At 45.3% G+C, this 22,642-nt stretch overlaps 1 protein-coding gene across 1 annotated transcript in view; it reads right to left on the bottom strand.

Moving 5' to 3' along the window:
• The window catches only part of fstl5 (follistatin-like 5), a 724,566-nt gene that overhangs the window by 312,563 nt on the left and 389,361 nt on the right, over positions 1-22,642 (bottom strand). Inside the window, exon 6 of the mRNA XM_067992568.1 lies at positions 22,134-22,254. Coding sequence (XP_067848669.1) covers positions 22,134-22,254 — 121 coding nt within the window. The remainder of the gene's footprint in view (positions 1-22,133; positions 22,255-22,642) is intronic.

Raw genomic sequence — 22,642 nt, 5'->3', positions numbered from 1 at the left:
CTAGCGGTGTTGGCTGAAGAAAATTATTATTTTTTTAAAAGGTTCAAAAATGTCTCTCCCTAACCAAAGCAATTGATGGCCCTGCGATTGATTGGTTTAGTGAAAATGGCCATTTAAATTTTAACCTCCCCTCTGCCGTGCCTCATAACAACCCTGGACATCAGGGTTCCAGGCACCCAGCATTGCCAGGGTGCAAATAATGGGTAATATGTAGTAGGACTTTATCCCATTACTTGCATCCTAATATAATGAGCCCACCCATATTTGCGCTGACACATTACATGCCTGAGATCACTTCCAGCAAGAAATCTTGAAAGTGGCATCAGGTGGCAGGGTGCCAGCAGAACAGCTTCCTGCACAACCTTCTTCCTGCCCACCCAGGTTATGCCAGTGTAGTGGCAGAACTACTCAGGAACACTGGCCTCACCATTTTTTGTTAGATTTGGGCTAAGAGCTTATATTCAAAATACATATTTTGCTACTTTTCAGTGTTAGAAGGGTTGGAGGAGTTCGGAGTGAAAGCAGTTCAAAAGAAGGGGGAAACAGCAAAGGAAATTGTGCTAAATGGGAGGACTGCTTTTGTAGGAAGATCAATTAGGAATTGAGCATGTGAGTTTAATGGGATGTTTCTCCATTCTAATTATATTCACATTTTACGGGTAATTCGAATTCTGTGCGGTTTTATACAGGTGGACACACTGCCAAGGATGTACTAAGGAAATTGAAATCAAAATGGTATGCACTTGGCCAACTTTTTTTTTATTTGTACACAATAAAAATAGCTGTAGGATACACACATCTATTTTTCTTTCCAATTAAAAGCAAAATGGGAAATGTGGGGCTAGTGATTCCATTCAAAAGACGTTATTACACTTTTAAATCACTGTAGCTATGCTTTCTGAGTTTTCAAATTTTGCCCAAGAGTTGGCACAATTAAGCTTCCTTCAAGCATATTTTATCTGCACATGGACCTCCTTTGTATATGACGTGGAGGGGGGGTGGAGAACATGATCATTTGAAAGGAAGATGAGAGTAATAAATATTATTCATTTTTGCATAATGCATGAGGAGCAAATTGCTCCTGCTTGTTTAATTAAACAATTCAAATCAAAGAGGAATCAGCAATCAAAAAACAGACATTCATGTACTGGAAACCAGTGGCATATGTATTGTTAAGATAAAAACAGATGTCACTTATCAGCACTTACAATGAGTTAATTAGAGAGGCTAGATGAATGAATGTCACCTTTGAAGCCCAGATTTAATATTGTTGAATTGAAGAAAGTACTAATGGCAGCAGGGTATAATTGCACAATTAGTTTTATATTTCTATCTACACCTAGCAGACTTAGAAAATGGACACATTATAAAACCATGAGGGAATAGCGAGTAACAAAATCAAAAATCAATGAGATTTTTAAAAATGTGATCGATCATTATTTTGTTCTGGGGAACTGCATGAAAAATATAAAATAATCAGTGATTCTGCTAATCCAGTATACAGATTGTAATATGATTGATTGCCTTAGTTCCAAAGTTTTTCTTACTAATAAAGAAGACATGCACTTACTCTCTGTTTCCTTCCAGCTAAAGTATCTTGTTGTGGGAAACCATACTATATTGTAATTTGACTTGTATTTCCCAATTCTCATAGTCATAGAGTCATAGAGTTATACAGCACGGATAGAGGCCCTTCGGCCCATCGTGTCCATGCCGGCCATCAAGCCCTGTCTAATCGAATCCCATATTCCAGCATTTGGTCCGTAGCCTTGTATGCTATGGCATTTCAAGTGCTCATCCAAATGCTTCTTGAATGTTGTGAGGGTTCCTGCCTCCACAACCCTTTCAGGCAGTGAGTTCCAGACTCCAACCACCCTCTGGGTGAAAAAGTTCTTTCTCAAATCCCCTCTAAACCTCCCGCCTTTTACCTTGAATCTATGCCCCCTTGTTATAGAACCCTCAACGAAGGGAAAAAGCTCCTTAGTATCCATCCTATCTGTGCCCCTCATAATTTTGTACACCTCAATCATGTCCCCCCTCAGCCTCCTCTGCTCCAAGGAAAACAAACCCAATCTTCCCAGTCTCTCATCATAGCTGAAGCGCTCCAGCCCTGGTAACATCCTGGTGAATCTCCTCTGCACCCTCTCCAAAGCGATCACATCCTTCCTGTAGTGTGGCGACCAGAACTGCACACAGTACTCCAGCTGTGGCCTAACCAGTGTTTTATACAGCTCCATCATAACCTCCTTGCTCTTATATTCTATGCCTCGGCTAATAAAGGCAAGTATCCCATATGCCTTCTTTACCACCTTATCTACCTGTTCCGCCGCCTTCAGGGATCTGTGAACTTGCACACCAAGATCCCTCTGACCCTCTGTCTTGCCTAGGGTCCTCCCATTCATTGTGTATTCCCTTGCCTTGTTAGTCCCTCCAAAGTGCATCACTTCGCACTTTTTCGGGTTAAATTCCATTTGCCACTGTTCCGCCCATCTGACCAACCCATCTATATCGTCCTGCAGACTGAGGCTATCCTCCTCGCTATTTACCACCCTACCAATTTTTGTATCATCAGCGAACTTACTCATCATACCTTTTACATTCATATCCAAGTCGTTAATGTAGACCACAAACAGCAAGGGACCCAGCACCGATCCCTGTGGTACCCCACTGGCCACAGGCTTCCAGTCACAAAAACAACCTTCGACCATCACCCTCTGCCTTCTGCCACTCAGCCAGTTTTGTATCCAAAGTGCCAAGGCACCCTGGATTCCATGGGCTCGTACCTTCTTGACCAGTCTCCTGTGGGGGACTTTATCGAAGGCCTTACTGAAATCCATGTATACCACATCCACTGCGTTACCCTCATCCACACGCCTAGTCACCCCCTCAAAAAATTCAATCAAATTAGTCAGACATGATCTTCCCTTGACAAAGCCATGTTGACTATCCCTGATTAATCCTTGCTTCTCCAAGTGGAGACTAATTTTGTCCTTCAGAATTTTTTCCAATAATTTTCCTACCACTGATGTTAGGCTCACTGGCCTGTAGTTCCCCGGTTTTTCCCTACTCCCCTTCTTGAATAATGGTACTACATTAGCGGTTCTCCAGTCCTCTGGCACATCCCCTGTGGCCAGAGAGGTTCTGAATATATGTGTTAGAGCCCCCGCAATCTCCTCCTTTGCCTCACACAGTAGCCTGGGATACATTTCGTCCGGGCCTGGGGATTTATCCATTTTTAGGCCTGCTAAAACCGCCAATACCTCCTCCCGCTCGATGTTAATATGTTCGAGTATATCACAGTCCCCCTGCCGTATTTCTATGTCTACATCGTCCTTCTCCATAGTGAAAACAGATGCAAAAAATTCATTTAGAACCCCTCCTACATCTGCCAGCTCCACACACAGATTGCCATTTTTGTCCCTAATGGGCCCTATTTTTTCCCTAGTCATCCTCTTACCCTTAATATACTTATAAAACATCTTAGGATTTTCCTTTATTTTGCTCGCCAGTGTTATTTCATGGCCCCTCCTTGATCTCCTGATTTCTTTTTTAAGTATCCCCCTGCACTTTTTGTACTCCTCTAGGGCTTCCTCCATCTTTAGCCTTTTGTATCTGCCAAAAGCCCTCCTTTTTTTCCTAATCCATTCTCGTATATCCCCTGACATCCAAGGTTCCCTGGAGTTCTTGGAACCACCCTTGACCTTTACGGGAACATGTTGCCATTGTATGGTCTCAATCTCCCTTCTGAAAGACTCCCATTGCTCCGATGCGGATTTTCCTACAAGCAGCTGATCCCAGTCCATTTTGGCCAGATCCTGCCTTATCCTATTAAAATCGGCCTTCCCCCAATTTAGAACCTTTATTTCCGGCCCCTCCCTGTCCTTTTCCATGACCACCTTAAATCTCACCGAATTATGGTCACTGTCACCAAAGTGCTCACCTACTAGCACTTCTTCCACTTGGCCGGCCACATTCCCTAGAATTAGGTCCAGTACCGTCCCCTCTCTTGTAGGACTTTCTACATGCTGGCTCAAAAAGCTCTCCTGGATGCACGTTAAGAATTTTGTACCCTCTAAGCCTTTTACACTCTGAGTATCCCAGTTAATATTGGGGAAGTTGAAATCCCCCACTATTATTACCCTATTATTTGCACAATTTTCTGAGATTTGCCTACATATCTGTTCCTCTATCTCCCCCTCACTGTTTGGGGGCCTATAGTACACTCCCATCAAAGTGCTTGCCCCCTTTTTGTTTTTAAGCTCCACCCATATGGCCTCATTAGAGGAACCTGCTAATATATCATCCCTCCTTATGGCAGTAATTGATTCTTTAATTAATATTGCGACCCCCCCTCCTCTTATACCTCCCCCTCTGTCTCGCCTGAAGATTCTGTACCCCTAATGGTATCTTAAACAAACAGAATACATATTTTTGGGAATAAATTTATCTGACCATGTATGCCTGTACCAAATGAATTGCCAGCCTAAATTACCTATGGTTCCATTTTTAAGTTTGGAAAATAAAACATTCAAAGGGGGTGAAATTTGTCTCGCTTTGTGCGATCACCTAAGATAGATTTGACCCGCACAGATTTAATGTAATATATATTCCCTTTTATTATCAGGTTTCTTACTTTCTTTTTCTGAATTGACTGTTCCACTGTTGAGATGGTTTTATACCCCTCCCATTTTCAGTTCAACATGTGGCACCGTTGAGGACCATATTTTCCTTTCTTTGATGTGAATAATAGAGATTTCTGCCCCTGGACAAGAGTACAGCAGCCATTCCCAGGTATCATGCAGTGCAGCAGGAGAAGGAGGAGAAGAGGATGGCCAAGGAACACAGAGGGCATAGGATGCAAACAACTCGCAGTAGGTAGTAACCCAAACAGCAGACTCAGCTACAATGGCAGCATGGAAGGTTGGTGCATAACAAGGTTCAGGCTCAGCCAGGAGGCCATGATTAAGCTCTGCCATCTGCTCCAAGAAGATTTTCATGGACAGCCTACCACCACATGACACTAATAGGAACAATAAAAGTCACCACTGCCACTGGGTCCTTCTAGGCATCCACAGGGAACATCGCAGGAGTCAGCAGCTCTGCCATACACCATTCCAAGTCCTGCTTCAGTATGCATCCACCGACAAACATTTCATCAGTGGCCAGTAACATCTGAAGCAGAAACAGCTAAAGTTTTCCCAAAATGGTGGGCTTCCCCTAGGTACATGGCATCATTGACTGTATGCACAAAGCCATTCAAGCATAACAATCCAATGGCATCTCTAAAAGGAAGGACCATCATTCCATCAGTGTATCACTGGAAGCTCCCTCTTAAGTAAAAATAATGAGCTCAAGATTCCTAGATGAGGGAAGAGAGATGGACATGGGGGGTGAAATTAGTCTTTGGTGTTAGTGCAAAATGTCCGATCACGAATCGGCATTCCGATTTACACCGCACCCGATTTACTTTCATGGAAAAGAAAATCAGGAAAGGTGTAAAACGGGGTCCAATTCACAATCGCCCGTTTCACACTAATGCCGGAAAGCAATTTCATCCCCATGATGTTTCAGTAAATGTGACACAGCTGTCTGAAGGAGAAGGTAAGATGGATATTCTTCTCCAGGATACCCAGTACATGGCACAACTATGGTTAATCACACCTTTGCAGAATCATGCACTCAGCAGACAACAATCCACCAATAAGGACGCAGTATTGAAAATGATTAAATGTCACTGCGTCAGTAGATTCAAAGAGGTGAATCCAGCAACAGATCAAAATCACAGACTGTTCCAACACCCAGTCTCATTCTGACTGTTCCAATACCCAGTCTCATTCTGACTGTTCCAACACCCAGTCTCATACTGACTGTTCCAACACCCAGTCTCATACTGACTGTTCCAACACCTCAGTCTCATTCTGACTGTTCCAACACCCAGTCTCATACTGACTGTTCCAACACCCAGTCTCATACTGACTGTTCCAACACCTCAGTCTCATTCTGACTGTTCCAACACCCAGTCTCATACTGACTGTTCCAACACCTCAGTCTCATTCTGACTGTTCCAACACCCAGTCTCATACTGACTGTTCCAACATCCAGTCTCATTCTGACTGTTCCAACACCCAGTCTCATTCTGACTGTTCCAACACCCAGTCTCATACTGACTGTTCCAACACCCAGTCTCATACTGACTGTTCCAACACCTCAGTCTCATTCTGACTGTTCCAACACCCAGTCTCATACTGACTGTTCCAACACCCAGTCTCATACTGACTGTTCCAACACCTCAGTCTCATTCTGACTGTTCCAACACCCAGTCTCATACTGACTGTTCCAACACCTCAGTCTCATTCTGACTGTTCCAACACCCAGTCTCATACTGACTGTTCCAACACCTCAGTCTCATTCTGACTGTTCCAACACCCAGTCTCATTCTGACTGTTCCAACACCCAGTCTCATTCTGACTGTTCCAACACCCAGTCTCATACCGACTATTCCAAATCCCCCATTTCATACTGAGTGTTCCAACACCCAGTCTCATACCGACTGTTCCAACACCCAGTTTATTCTGACTGTTCCAACACCCAGTCTCATACCGACTGTTCCAACGCCCAGTCTCATACCGACTGTTCCAAGGCCCAGTCTCATACCGACTGTTCCAAGGCCCAGTCTCATACCGACTGTTCCAACGCACAGTCTCATACCGACTGTTCCAACGCACAGTCTCATACCGACTGTTCCAACGCCCCAGTCTCATACCGACTATTCCAAATCCCCCATTTCATACTGAGTGTTCCAACACCCAGTCTCATACCGACTGTTCCAACACCCAGTTTATACCGACTGTTCCAACACCCAGTCTCATACCGACTGTTCCAACACCCTGTTTCATACCGACTGTTCCAACACCCAGTCTCATACCGACTGTTCCAACACCCAGTCTCATACTGACTGTTCCAACACTCAGTCCCATTCCGACTGTTCCAACACCCAGTCTCATACTGACTGTTCCAACACCCAGTCTCATACCGACTGTTCCAACACCCAGTCTCATACTGACTGTTCCAACACCCAGTCCCATTCCGACTGTTCCAACACCCAGTCTCATACTGACTGTTCCAACACCCAGTCCCATACCGATTGTTCCGACACCCAGTCTCATACCGACTGTTCCAACACCCAGTCTCATACTGACTGTTCCAACACCCAGTCTCACGGTGACTGTTCCAACACCCAGTCTCATACTGACTGTTCCAACACTCAGTCACATACTGACTGTTCAAACACCCAGTCTGAAACTGACTGTTCCAAATCCGAGTCTCATACTGACTGTTAAAACCCTCAGCCTCATACTGACTATTCCAAATTCCCCATCTCATACTGACTGTTCCAACACCCAGTCTCATACTGACTATTCCAACTCTCAGTTTGAGTTGTGCCAGGACCACTCGGTTCCAGAACTCATTACAGCCTTAGTCCAAACATGGACAAAAGAGATGAATTCTAGAGGTGAGGTGAGAGTGACTGCCCTTGACATCGAGGCAGCATTTGACCGAGTGCGACATCAAGGAGCCCTAGCAAAATTGAAGTCAATGGGAATCAGGGGGAAAGCTCTTCAGTGGCTGGAGTCATACCTAGCACAAAGGAAGATGGTAGTGGTTGTTGGAGGCCAAACATCTCAGCCCCAGGACATTACTGCAGGAGTTCCTCAGGGCAGTCCCATTCTGACTGTCGCTCCCAGTCTCATACTGACTGTTCCAACATTCATTCTCAAACTGACTGTTCCAACACCCAATCTCATACTGACTATTTTAACACCTCTCCCGTCTCATTTTTTAAAATCGTTCATGGGATGTGGGCGTCGCTGGCGAGGCCAGCATTTATTGCCCATCCCTAATTGCCCTCAAGAAAGTAGTGGTGATCCGCCTACTTGAACCGCTGCAGCCCGTGTGGTGAAGATTCTCCCAGCTGCTTCATCAATGACCTGCCCCCCATCATAAGGTCAGAAATGGGGCTGTTCGCTGATGATTGCACAGTGTTCAGTTCCATTCGCAACCCCTCAGATAATGAAGCAGTCCGTGCCCGCATGCACCAAGACATGGACAACAGCAACACCCACATCCCATGAACAAGTAAAAAAACAAGTCTCATATTGACTTTTCCAACACCCCATCTCATACGGATTGTTCCAACTCCCAGTCACATACTGACTGTTCCAACTCCCAGTCACATACTGACTGTTCCAACACCCAGTCACATACTGACCGTTCCAACTCCCAGTCACATACTGACTGTTCCAACTCCCAGTCACATACTGACTGTTCCAACTCCCAGTCACATACTGACTGTTCCAACACCCAGTCTCATACTGACTGTTCCAACACCTCAGTCTCATTCTGACTGTTCCAACACCCAGTCTCATACTGACTGTTCCAACACCTCAGTCTCATTCTGACTGTTCCAACACCCAGTCTCATACTGACTGTTCCAACACCTCAGTCTCATTCTGACTGTTCCAACACCCAGTCTCATACCGACTATTCCAAATCCCCCATTTCATACTGAGTGTTCCAACACCCAGTCTCATACCGACTGTTCCAACACCCAGTTTATTCTGACTGTTCCAACACCCAGTCTCATACCGACTGTTCCAACGCCCAGTCTCATACCGACTGTTCCAAGGCCCAGTCTCATACCGACTGTTCCAACACCCAGTCTCATACTGACTGTTCCAACTCCCAGTCACATACTGACTGTTCCAACACCCAGTCTCATACTGACTGTTCCAACTCCCAGTCACATACTGACTGTTCCAAATCCCCCATCTCACACGGACTGTTACAATTCCCAGTCCCATTCTGACTGTCGCTCCCAGTCTCATACTGACTGTTCCAACACTCATTCTCAAACTGACTGTTCCAACACCCAGTCTCATACTGACTGTTCCAACACCCAGTCTCATACTGACGATTTCAACACCTCTCCCGCTGGCCAGCATTTATTGCCCATCCCTAATTGCCCTTGAGAAGGTAGTGGTGATCTGCCTTCTTGAACCGCTGCAGCCCGTGTGGTGAAGGTTCTCCCACAGTGCTGTTAGGTAGGGAGTTCCAGGATTTTGACCCAGCGACGATTATGGAACGGGGATATATTTCCAATTCGGGATGGTGTGTGACTTGGAGGGGAACGTGCAGGTGATGTTGTTCCCATGTGCCTGTTGCCCTTGTCCTTCTAGGTGGTAGAGGTCGTGGGTTTGGGAGGTGCTGTCGAAGAAGCCTTGGCGAGTTGCTGCAGTGCATCCTGTGGATGGTACACACTTCAGCCACTGTGCGCCGGTGGTGGAGGGAGTGAATGTTTAGGGTGGTGGATGGGGAAGCTTTGTCCTGGACGGTGTCGAGCTTCTTGAATGTTGCTGGAGCTGCACTCATCCAGGCAAGTGGCGAGTATTCCATCACACTCCTGACTTGTGCCTTGTAGATGGTGGAAAGACTTTGGGGAGTCAGGAGGTGAGTCACTCGCCGCAGAATATCCAGCCTCTGACCTGGTCATTGCCTGGCAATTGTCTGGCGAATGTTACCTGCCACTTATCAGCCCAAGCCTGGATGATGTCCAGGTCTTGCTGCATGCGGGCTCGGACTGCTTCATTATCTGAGGGGTTGCAAACATCCCCATTTCTGACCTTATGATGGAGAGAAGGTCATTGATGAAGCAGCTGAAGATGGCGGGCCTAGGACACTGCCCTGAGGAACTGCTGCAGCAATGTCCTGGGGCTGAGATGATTGGCCTCCAACAACCACTACCATCTTCCTTTGTGCTAGGTATGACTCCAGCCACTGGAGAGTTTTCCCCCTGATTCCCATTGGCTTCAATTTTACTAGGGCTCCTTGGTGCCACACTCAGTCAAATGCTGCCTTGATATCAAGGGCAGTCACTCTCACCTCACCTCTGGAATTCAGCTCTTTTGTCCATGTTTGGACCAAGGCTGTAATGAGGTCTGGAGCCGAGTGGTCCTGGCGGAGCCCAAACTGAGCATCAGTGAGCAGGTTATTGGTGAGTAAGTGCTGCTTGATAGCACTGTCAACGACACCTGCCATCACTTTGCTGATGATTGAGGTTAGACTGATGGGACGGTAATTGGCCGGATTGGATTTGTCCTGCTTTTTGTGGACAGGACATACCTGGGCAATTTTCCACATTGTCGGGTAGATGCCAGTGTTGTTGCTGTACTGGAACAATTTGGCTGGAGGCGCGGCTAGTTCTGGAGCACAAGACTTCAGCACTACAGCCGGGATGTTGTCGGGGCCCATAGCCTTTGTTGTATCCAGTGCACTCAGCTGTTTCTTGATATCACGTGGAGTGAATTGAATTGGATAAAGACTGGCTTCTGTGTTGGTGGGGATAATGGGAGGAGGCCGAGATGGATCATCTACTCAGCAATTCTGGCTGAAGATGGTTGCAAACGTTTCAGCCTTGTCTTTTGCACTCATGTGCTGGACTCTGCCATCATTGAGGATGAGGATGTTTACAGAGCATCCTCCTCCCGTTAGTTGTTTAATTGTCCACCACCATTCACGACTGGATGTGGCAGGACTGCAGAGCTTTGATCTGATCTGTTGGTTGTGAAATCGCTTAGCTCTGTCTATAGCATGTTGCTTCCGCTGTTTAGCGTGCATGTGGTCCTGAGTTGTAGCTTCACCAGGTTGGCATCTCAATTTGAGGTATGCCTGGTGCTGTTCCTGGCATGCTCTTCTGCACTCCTCATTGAACCAGGGTTGATCCCCTGGCTTGTTGGTAATGGTAGAGTGAGGAATATGCCGGGCCATGAGGTTACAGATTGTGCTGGAATACAAATCTGCTGCTGCTGATGGCCCACAGCGCCTCCTGGATGCCCAGTTTTGAGCTGTTAGATCAGTTCTGAATATCTCCCATTTAGCATGGTGGTAGTGCCACACAACACGTTGGATGGCCTGCCAGTGGTACATCTTCCTCCTCCCTCTCCAGCAGGAACACAAGATGTGAAAATACTGCCGCCGACACCCACGAGAAATATTTAAAATGGCTCACCCTGCTCTGGCCCCGTATATGCCAGAAGGGTCAGGAGTGCTCCTATGGCAGCGGAATAGGTCTGAGGGTTTTTGGCCTCCTTGATGATTTGGCCATGGAAATATTTTCTTTCGGTACATTCTCCTTGTCACCATGGAATGTGTCATTTATTTTGCACAACCTTGCTATTTTCACCTCTATTATCTGAGTTGTTGCACTCTGTTAACATTGGTCTGTGTTCATACAGTATTTTTTGCATGCCACTTTATCAACTACCACTTTCCTTCATCTCTTTTGTATGTCTTTTACAGTGCAGTTATAATAGTATCTTACCTTAATCCTTTATTTTAAATCATGGAATTTATTCACATCTTCCACCGGGTCTTCAAGTTCATGGCTGTTGTCATCACTACCAAAATTGCCATTGCATTTCCGCAACTCACAGTTCACCAGCCCATGTAGGTCCTGATTGCTAAATCTCGCTTTGCTCCGTAGCCCGTGAGCAATTTTCAAAAAGAAAATGCCCACACTCTGGCTGCATTAATGAACTTCGATAATTTTATTTGGTTAAAGGCTCATTAGCTGTTTGAGAACCATTAAAGTATCATTACTGATGGCAACAGGCTGCTAATCTTTCATTACTACGAACAAAAATGCATTATCATAAATTGCAAATTTTACAGCCACACCTTCCGTCAAATTATAAGGAAATTAAGTATTATCTCTTTTCAAGTAAAGACGAAAATGACCCTAAATGGAACAATCTGCAAGAAAAGAGGAAAGTATCTTCATTTTGGCAACGCAAGATTCCGAATCTAAACTCTTGAACATTGAATTTTCAGTAAGAAAGCCATTAATGGCTAAAATGTTTGAAAGTATCAGAGAAGAAATACTCAAAAGTACCACAGCAATACTTGTTAGGTTGGGGATAAACTCTTATCGTGTAGGAGTAGGCCAGGGGACAGAGGATCGGGGTTTGGAGGGAAGGCTGGGGCTGTGGGGGGAGCGGGGGGCAGAAGCGGTGGCAATTGTTGGAGTGAGGGGGGGCGGGTAGGGAGGGAGCAGCAGCCGGCTTTCGTAAAATGTTGGGTCAGGAGAAACAGTCCTGCACCTCTGGGCTCCACATTCAGGTAAGTAACCTGAAAGACTTACCTTGCAGGTCGCAGGCGGTCCCAAGGTCTGGTTTTACTGAATGCAGCCAGCGCTGGCTGCATCAGGGCATATCAGTCTTGAAGTGGTGGCCTCAAACAGGCGTTAGGTGCCTTATTTGCATATGTAAAGTTGCCTAACGCCTGTTTCAGGCATGCTGCCTGGACGCCTATTTGTTTTTCTTTCCCAATATGGCGTGCGGCGCTGGAAATGTGCGAGCTTAAATATCGGGGACTTAGTAGGCCAGTTAGCACCCGCAAAATGCATGCTGCACGGTCAAATTTATAGGCCCAACAGTTATAAGGCCTTGTGAAGGAATGAATTAGAGTGGGAGACAATATGACAACTCTTGATTTCAACACAGTGAGATTGTAAGAGGAATATGGTAAAGGATGGCATATTTGCAGTTTAGGAGGAACAAAGGAGGACAGTTCAGAGAGAGACAAGAAATGTGACTGAGATGATAATGCAAACTCCCTATTTTGTACTGTTCCTATATGCATTGAGCATAAATCAAAAATAGAAAGGAATGCAAAATCTATTAAAGGTTCAGACCGATCATCTAAAAAGCACTGGCAGTATATAATGTGCTATTGTAATTTTAACAATACATTACTTTATAAACACAAGGGTATGCGTCATATCTCCCAAAGGTAACATTCTGTTCCAGCCATTCTTATGAAAATTATATAAGTTCTGTCTGAATGGTATTGAATTAGATAAGGGATGTTCAAAACCATCTGGGGGGGTTAGCAGACTCAGGGGTTAATATGTCTAATCGCTGTGCAATCAACAAAGCAAGTTCTCCTAAGTTGCTAAGTCACGAGAGCATAAGCTGGAGTATGGTATGCTGAAACCTTATAGCTCTCTGGTCAGATCTCACCTTGAATATTGTTTCCAGGTTTGCTCATGGAGACACAAGGGAAATATTCAAGTGCTAAAAGTAATACAATGAAAAGCCACAAAGCTGATCCCAAATGTCACAGAACTGAATTATGAGGAAAGAATGGAGAAGCTTGGGCTTTGAAAAGAGCTGGCTGCCCTCAACTGTTCTGCCTGTGGTTTATTCCTGGCTAGGAACATAGGAACATAGGAACAGGAGTAGGCCATTCAGCCCCTCGTGCCTGCTCCGCCATTTGATAAGATCATGGTTGATCTGTGATCTAATTCCATATACCCGCCTTTTCCCATATCCCTTAATACCTTTGGTTGCCAAAAAGCTATCTATCTCACATTTAAATTTAGCAATTGAGCTCGTATCAATTGCCGTTTGCGGAAGAGAGTTATAGAATCATAGAATCATAGAAGTTACAACATGGAAACAGGCCCTTCGGCCCAACATGTCCATATCGCCCAGTTTATACCACTAAGCTAGTCCCAATTGCCTGCACTTGGCCCATATCCCTCGATACCCATCTTCCCCATGTAACTGTCCAAATGCTTTTTAAAAGACAAAATTGTACCCGCCTCTACTACTGCCTCTGGCAGCTCGTTCCAGACACTCACCACCCTTTGAGTGAAAAAATTGCCCCTCTGGATCCTTTTGTATCTCTCCCCTCTCACCTTAAATCTGTGCCCCCTCGTTATAGACTCCCCTACCTTTGGGAACAGATTTTGACTATCGACCTTATCTATGCCCCTCATTATTTTATAGACTTCTATAAGATCACCCCTTAACCTCCTACTCTCCAGGGAATAAAGTCCCAGTCTGTCTAACCTCTCCCTGTAAGTCAAACCATCAAGTCCCGGTAGCATCCTAGTAAATCTTTTCTGCACTCTTTCTAGTTTAATAATATCCTTTCTATAATAGGGTGACCAGAACTGTACACAGTACTCCAAGTGTGGCCTCACCAATGCCCTGTACAACTTCAACAAGACATCCCAACTCCTGCATTCAATGTTCTGACCAATGAAACCAAGCATGCTGAATGCCTTCTTCACCACCCTATCCACCTGTGACTCCACTTTCAAGGAGCTATGAATCTGTACTCCTAGATCTCTTTGTTCTATAACTCTCCCCAACGCCCTACCATTAACGGAGTAGGTCCTGGCCCGATTTGATCTACCAAAATGCATCACCTCACATTTATCTAAATTAAACTCCATCTGCCATTCATCGGCCCACTGGCCCAATTTATCAAGATCCCGTTGCAATCCTAGATAACCTTCTTCACTGTCCACAATGCCACCAATCTTGGTGTCATCTGCAAACTTACTAACCATGCCTCCTAAATTCTCATCCAAATCATTAATATAAATAACAAATAACAGCGGACCCAGCACCGATCCCTGAGGCACACCGCTGGACACAGGCATCCAGTTTGAAAAACAACCCTCGACAACCACCCTCTGTCTTCTGTCGTCAAGCCAATTTTGTATCCAATTGGCTACCTCACCTTGGATCCCATGAGATTTAACCTTATGTAACAACCTACCATGCGGTACCTTGTCAAATGCTTTGCTGAAGTCCATGTAGACCACGTCTACTGCACAGCCCTCATCTATCTTCTTGGTTACCCCTTCAAAAAACTCAATCAAATTCGTGAGACATGATTTTCCTCTCACAAAACCATGCTGACTGTTCTTAATTAGTCCCTGCCTCTCCAAATGCCTGTAGATTCTGTCCCTCAGAATACCCTCTAACAACTTACCCACTACAGATGTCAGGCTCACTGGTCTGTAGTTCCCAGGCTTTTCCCTGCCGCCCTTCTTAAACAAAGGCACAACATTTGCTACCCTCCAATCTTCAGGCACCTCACCTGTAGCGGTGGATGATTCAAATATCTCTGCTAGGGGACCCGCAATTTCCTCCCTAACCTCCCATAACGTCCTGGGATACATTTCATCAGGTCCCGGAGATTTATCTACCTTGATGCGCGTTAAGACTTCCAGCACCTCCCTCTCTGTAATATGTACACTCCTCAAGACATCACTATTTATTTCCCCAAGTTCCCTAACATCCATGCCTTTCTCAACCGTAAATACCGATGTGAAATATTCATTCAGGATCTCACCCATCTCTTGTGGTTCCGCACATAGATGACCTTGTTGATCCTTAAGAGGCCCTACTCTCTCCCGAGTTACCCTTTTGCCCTTTATGTATTTGTAGAAGCTCTTTGGATTCACCTTTGCCTGATCTGCCAAAGCAATCTCATATCCCCTTTTTGCCCTCCTGATTTCTCTCTTAACTCTACTCCGGCAATCTCTATACTCTTCAAGGGATCCACTTGATCCCAGCTGCCTATGCATGTCATATGCCTCCTTCTTATTTTTGACTAGTGCCTCAATCTCCCGAGTCATCCAAGGTTCCCTACTTCTACCAGCCTTGCCCTTCACTTTATAAGGAATGTGCTTACCCTGAACCCTGGTTAACACACTTTTGAAAGCCTCCCACTTACCAGACGTCCCTTTGCCTGCCAACAGACTCTCCCAATCAACTTCTGAAAGTTCCTGTCTAATACCATCAAAATTGGCCTTTCCCCAATTTAGAATTTTAACTTTTGGGCCAGACCTATCCTTCTCCATAGCTATCTTAAAACTAATGGAATTATGATCACTGGTCCCAAAGTGATCCCTCACTAACACTTCTGTCACCTGCCCTTCCTTATTTCCCAAGAGGAGGTCAAGTTTTGCCCCCTCTCTAGTCGGGCCATCCACATACTGAATGAGAAATTCCTCCTGAATACACTCAACAAATTTCTCTCCATCCAAGCCCCTAATGCTATGGCTGTCCCAGTCAATGTTGGGAAAGTTAAAGTCCCCTACTATTACCACCCTATTTTTCTTGCAGCTGTCTGTAATCTCCTTACATATTTGCTCCTCAATTTCCCGTTGACTATTTGGGGGTCTGTAGTACAATCCTATCAAAGTGATCTCTCCCTTCTTATTTTTCAGTTCTACCCATATGGACTCAGTGGGCGAACCCTCGGATATATCCCCTCTCACTACTGCCGTGATGTTCTCCCTAATCAAGAACGCAACTCCCCCTCCTCTCTTACCTCCTGCTCTATCTTTCCTATAGCATCTGTACCCTGGAACATTGAGCTGCCAGTCCTGCCCCTCCCTTAGCCATGTTTCAGTAATAGCTATAACATCCCAGTCCCATGTACCCATCCATGCCCTGAGTTCATCTGCCTTGCCCATCAGACTTCTTGCATTGAAATAAATGCAGTTTAATCTAGACTTCCCTTGGTCTTTGCCCTGCTTTCTCAGACCATCTGTCCGGTCATGTTCTGTACACTCTCCCTTACTGCCTTTTGTTTCTGTCACCACTTTATTTCCCACTGACTTCCTGCATCGGTTCCCATCCCCCTGCCACATTAGTTTAAACCCTCCCCAACAGCACTGGCAAACACTCCCCCTAGGACATTGGTTCCAGTCCTGCCCAGATGCAGACCGTCCAATTTGTACTGGTCCCACCTCCCCCAGAACCGGTTCCAATGGCCCAGGAATTTGAATCCCTCCAGCTTGCACCATCTCTCAAGCCACGTATTCATCTTAGCTATCCTGTCATTCCTACTCTGACTAACCCGTGGCACTGGTAGCAATCCTGAGATTACTACCTTTGAGGTCCTACTCTTTAGTTTAACTCCTAACTCCCTAAATTCAGCTTGTAGGACCTCATCCTGTTTTTTACCTATATCGTTGGTGCCTATATGCACCACGACAACTGGCTGTTCACCCTCCCCCTCCAGAATGTCCTGCAGCCGCTCCGAGACATCCTTGACCCTTGCACCAGGGAGGCAACATACCATCCTGGAGTCTCGGTTGCGTCCGCAGAAACGCCTGTCTATTCCCCTTACAATCAAGTCCCCTATCACTATAGCTCTGCCACTCTTTTTCCTGCCCTCCTGTGCAGCAGAGCCAGCCACGGTGCCATGAACCTGGCCACTGCCACCTTCCCCTGGTGAGCCATCTCCGCCAACAGTATCCAAAACGGTATACCTGTTTTGGAGGGAGATGACCGCAGGGGACCCCTGCACTGCCTTCCTACTCTTCCTCTGTCTGTTGGTCACCCATTCACTATCTCCCTCAGTAATTTTTATCTGCGGTGTGACCAACTCACTGAACGTGCTATCCACGACTTTCTCAGCATCGCGGATGCTCCAAAGTGAGTCCATCCGCAGCTCCAGAGCCGTCAAGCGGTCAAACAATAGCTGCAGCTGGACACACTTCCCGCAGGTGAAGGAATCAGGGATACAGGAAGGAGCCCTGAATTCCCACATCCCACAAGAGGAACATGACACGGCGCTGGGATCTCCTGCCATGACTTAACCCTTAAATTAGCTTAAGAACAACTACAATGTCAAGAGAAAAAAAAAGGAAAGAAAAACTACTTACCACTCCCTTTAAGGAGTTTACTCCTTTAAATTGTTCTCAATTTAGAGAATGTTAACTACACTAGGGACCTTGATTCACTAAAAAATAAACGCTACTTCCTATAAGACCTGCAGACCTTCCCTTTCCTTTTACTTCAGTTACTGTAGATAAGGAGAAATACTCACCTGAACCTACTCACCAATCAGGTGCCTCCCCTGTGTCGCGTCCCGATCTGATTCCTGACGTCACTTCGAACTCGGTCGCAGCTCCGCTCGGCTCGGCTCCTCTCAGCTGTTCTCAGCGCTCTGAAATCCCGCCTTTAATCGGACGCTCCCTCCGCTCGGCTCGGCTCCTCTCAGCTGTTCTCAGCGCTCTGAAATCCCGCCTTTTATCGGACGCTCCCTCCGCTCGGCTCCTCTCAGCTGTTCTCAGCGCTCTGAAATCCCGCCTTTTATCGGACGCTCCCTCCGCTCGGCTCGGCTCCTCTCAGCTGTTCTCAGCGCTCTGAAATCCCGCCTTTTATCGGACGCTCCCTCCGCTCGGCTCGGCTCCTCTCAGCTGTTCTCAGCGCTCTGAAATCCCGCCTTTTATCGGACGCTCCCTCCGCTCGGCTCGGCTCCTCTCAGCTGTTCTCAGCGCTCTGAAATCCCGCCTTTAATCGGACGCTCCCTCCGCTCGGCTCGGCTCCTCTCAGCTGTTCTCAGCGCTCTGAAATCCCGCCTTTTATCGGACGCTCCCTCCGCTCGGCTCGGCTCCTCTCAGCTGTTCTCAGCGCTCTGAAATCCCGCCTTTAATCGGACGCTCCCTCCGCTCGGCTCGGCTCCTCTCAGCTGTTCTCAGCGCTCTGAAATCCCGCCTTTTATCGGACGCTCCCTCCGCTCGGCTCCTCTCAGCTGAGAGGAGCCGAGCAGAAATGTTTTCTAATCTCACTCCTGAAAGGTCTTGCTCTAATTTTTAGACTGTGCCCCCTACTCCTAGAATCCCCAACCAGCGGAAATAGTTTCTCTCTATCCACCCTATCCGTTCTCCTTAATATCTTATAAACTTCGATCAGATCACCCCTTAACCTTCGAAACTCCAGAGAATACAACCCCAATTTGTGTAATCTCTCCTCGTAACTTAACCCTTGAAGTCCAGATATCATTCTAGTAAACCTACGCTGCACTCCCTCCAAGGCCAATATGTCCTTCTGAAGGTGTAGTGCCCAGAACTGCTCACAGTACTCCAGGTGTGGTCTAACTGGGGTTTTGTATAGCTGCAGCATAACTTCTGCCCCCTTGTACTCTAGTCCTCTCGATAAAAAGACCAGCATTCCATTAGCCTTCTTGATTATTTTCTGCATCTGTTCATGACACTTCAATGATCTATGTACCTGAACCCCTAGGTCCCTTTGGACATCCACTGTTTTTAACTTTTTACCATTTAGAAAGTACCCTGTTCTATCCTTTTTTGATCCAAAGTGTCTAGCACTGCAATATCAGCTAATTTGCTATCCATAGATGGATCAAATAGGTGACTGTTTGTTTCCTTTCCAATCAAATAGCATAGCATGATGTAGCTACCTAATGTCATTGCACTGGTGCATTGTCCAATGTGCTGGACCACTGATGAGTGTCATGTGTCCAACCTGAAGCCCATCCTGGTATCAGTAAGTGACGAGGTTTGTGTTTCAATGCTTTGATGTGTGAAATCCATGGAAGATGTGAGTGAGACAAGACTTTCAGCTTTATGTTTCATAAAAACATAAGAACATAAGTAATAAGAGCAGGAGTAGGCCATACGGCCCCTCGAGCCTGCTCCACCATTCAATAAGATCATGGCTGATCTTCTACCTCAACTCCACTTTCCTGCCCTATCCCCATGTCCCTTGATTCCCTCAGTGTCCAAAAATCTATTGATCTCAGTCTTGAATATACTCAATGACTGAGCATCCACAGCCCTCTGAAGTAGAGAATTCCAAAAGATTCACAACCCTCTAAGTGAAGAATTTTTTCTTCATCTCGGTCCTAAATGGCCGACCCCTTAACTTGAGACAGTGACCACTAGTTCTAGACTCTCCAGCCAGGGGAAACAGCCTCTCAGCATCTACCCTGTCAAGCTCACTCAGAATTTTATCTGTTTCAATGAGATCACCTCTCATTCTTCTATACTCCATTGGATATAGGCCCATCCTACTCAATCTCTCCTCATAGGACAAAGCTCTCATCCCAGGAATCAATCTAGTGAACCTTCATTGCACCGCCTCTAAGGGAAGTATATCCTTCCTTCGGTAAGGAGGCCAAAACTGTACACAGTATTCCAGGTGTGATCTCACCAGAGCCCTATATAATTGCAGCAGGACATCCTCACTCTTATACTCCAACCCCCTTGCAATAAAGACTATCATACCATTTGCCTACCTAATTGCTTGCTGTACCCTCATGTTAACTTTCTGTGGTTCATGTACAAGGACACACAAATCCCTCTGAATACCAACATTTCTTAGTCTTTCAACTTTTAAAAAATATTCTGCTTTTCTATTCTTCCTACTAAAGTGGATAATTTCACATTTCCCCAAATTATATACCATTCGCCCACTCACTTAACCTGTCTATATCCCTTTGCAGACTCTTTGTGTCCTCCTCACAGCTTATTTTCCCACCTAGCTTTGCATCATCAGCAAACTTGGATACATTACACTCAGTCCCCTCATCTAAGTCATTGATATATATTGTAAACAGCTGAAGCCCAAGCACTGATCCTTGCGGCATCCCACTAGTTACAACCTGCTAACCTGAAAATGACCCGTTTATTCCTACTCTCTGTTTTCTATCCATTAACCAATCCTCAATCTATGCTAATATATTACCCCCAATCCCATGGACCCTAATCTTGTGTAACAACCTCCTGTGTGGCATCTTATCGAATGCCTTTTGAAAATCCAAATATACTACATCCACTCGTTCCCCCTTATCTACCCTGCTAGTTACATCCTCAATAAACTCTCATAGATTTGTCAAACACAATTTCCCTTTCATAAAATGGTGTTGACTCTGTCTCATCATATTATGATTTCCTAAGTGCCCTGTTACTATGTCCTTAATAATAGATTCTAGCATTTTCCCTACTACCGATGTCAGGCTAACTGGCCTATAGTTCCCTGTATTCTCTCTCCCTCCTTTCTTCAGTAGTGGGGTTACATTCGCTACCTTCCAATCCACAGGGACCGTTCTAGAATCTAGGGAATTCTGGAAGATCAACATCAATGCATCCACTGTCTCTGCAGCCACCTTTTAAAGAACCCTAGGGTGTAGTCCATCAAGTCCAGGGGATTTGTCAGCTTTTAGTCCCATTAATTTCTCCAGTACTTTTCCTTTACTAATATTAATTACTTTAAGTTCCTCACTCTCATTAGACCCTTGGTTCCCCGTTATTTCCGGTGTGTTTTTTTGTGACTTCTACTGTGAAGACAAATACAAAACATTTCCTTATTCTCCATTATAATTGCTCCTGTCTCTGCCTCTTAGGAACTCACGTTTACGTTTCATTGACTACGTGTCTTACTGAAGTATGGGCATGCATGAGGTACAATGACAAGGCTACAAGGTTGTGTGACGCCTAGCATTGGTAAGCAGTAAATTGGAATAGGTTGATAGGCAACACTTGTGGCATAAAATCTTTTGCAATCTACCTGGCACATGGTACTGTTGGGTTGTCTTACCTTATCAGGTTCCTTGATGTGTGCTGCCTTCACCTGCACCTGTTACTGGATAGTGCAGGTACTGTACACAGCTTTCAGCCTGGCTGCCACCTCCTGCTAGACATGCTGTACTGGTATCCTCTAGGGAGAGTATCCTCAAGTTCCAAATAGGGCAACTCTCTTTGTACCTACCTCCTGCAGCTTCACATCACTTTGCCAATCATCACACAGGGGTCAGGATTGAAGGCAGCACAGCTCCACCACTTGCCTACATACTCAGTCTCGTACTTCCATTTTGGATTTTCTGTTCTTTCATTCTCGTCCATCACTTCTTCTCTTTAGAGTGCCTTCAAAATTGTTTATGAGCCTTTAAAAAGCCTTCAACATTTTTCATCTCAATATGAGCCACTTACCGTTAAGTAGCCGCATCCCTGTAATTTTGTACTACAGCCCTTTCAGCAAGCTTGTAATACTTTGTGACCCTCTTCATCTCACTCCCTGTGCAAGGCTCAAACTGCTTGAGAGTGTTTAGAAATAATATTCATAACTGGCCTCACAGCAAGGCCAGCTCATCATTCTGCCAGTGTATGAATTAGCTGGGATCGCTGAATCAGTCTTGTGATAGTATCCCAAAGCAACAAAACAAACAAAGACCCGTTGTTGTCACTGCTGTGACTGCTTGAATACTGTTAATTGGTAAGTTGAGTCCTCCTGCTCAGTGCTGACAGAGTGCTTACTGGGGAAATGTTTGTTGATTGGCATGATATGTGGATAAAGGAAAAAGCTCATGCTTCACGTTTTAATGTGAAATGAAAATATTGCTGTGACAACCATATCTCATGGGTGTTGCACTGTAGGCTAAACAATGCATCTAGTTAAGTAATAAGCATTCACTTACACTTATTCTGATCATCTAAGATAGCCAAAAAATTTTAAACTTACGAAATGCTCTGTAGAACTCCTCCTGTGTCAGATGCTTGTCGCTATTGTAGTCATCATATTTCAGCAGATCAAATAATGAGCACTGAGAGAGATCCTTTCCAAGCCTATCCTGTTTAATCACCTGGCAAAGCAAAAATACAGTGACTTATTACTTATCGTCACATAAAAGCTACAAGCTGAGTAAGTCACATATTCCCACAGAATGCAAAATTACTGTAGAAGGAAGAAACACATTTTTTTTTAAATTGCAGAAATGCAACTCTACTGCAATATTGACTATGAAGTAGTCAGTGTAATTTCTGGAAGCAGGGAAAAAGACATTGAGAAAGTCAGACAAATATCATTTAAGGGAGCTTCAACATAAGAAACATACATTTGCTATTCAGCTCTGCCAGCTCCCTGTAATGCTATCTGTGTTACTTTCTTACAGACAATCATTTTGCCTTGGCTCTAGATATCACATCCAAGTTTTTAAATTACTTCTATTACATATAAGACCTATGTTCTTT

Source organism: Heptranchias perlo, chromosome 1 (genome assembly GCF_035084215.1).
Source record: "Heptranchias perlo isolate sHepPer1 chromosome 1, sHepPer1.hap1, whole genome shotgun sequence".
NCBI lineage: Eukaryota > Metazoa > Chordata > Chondrichthyes > Hexanchiformes > Hexanchidae > Heptranchias > Heptranchias perlo.
Note: the sequence above shows the minus strand (reverse complement) of the source record. Positions and strands in the feature narration are given on the sequence as shown.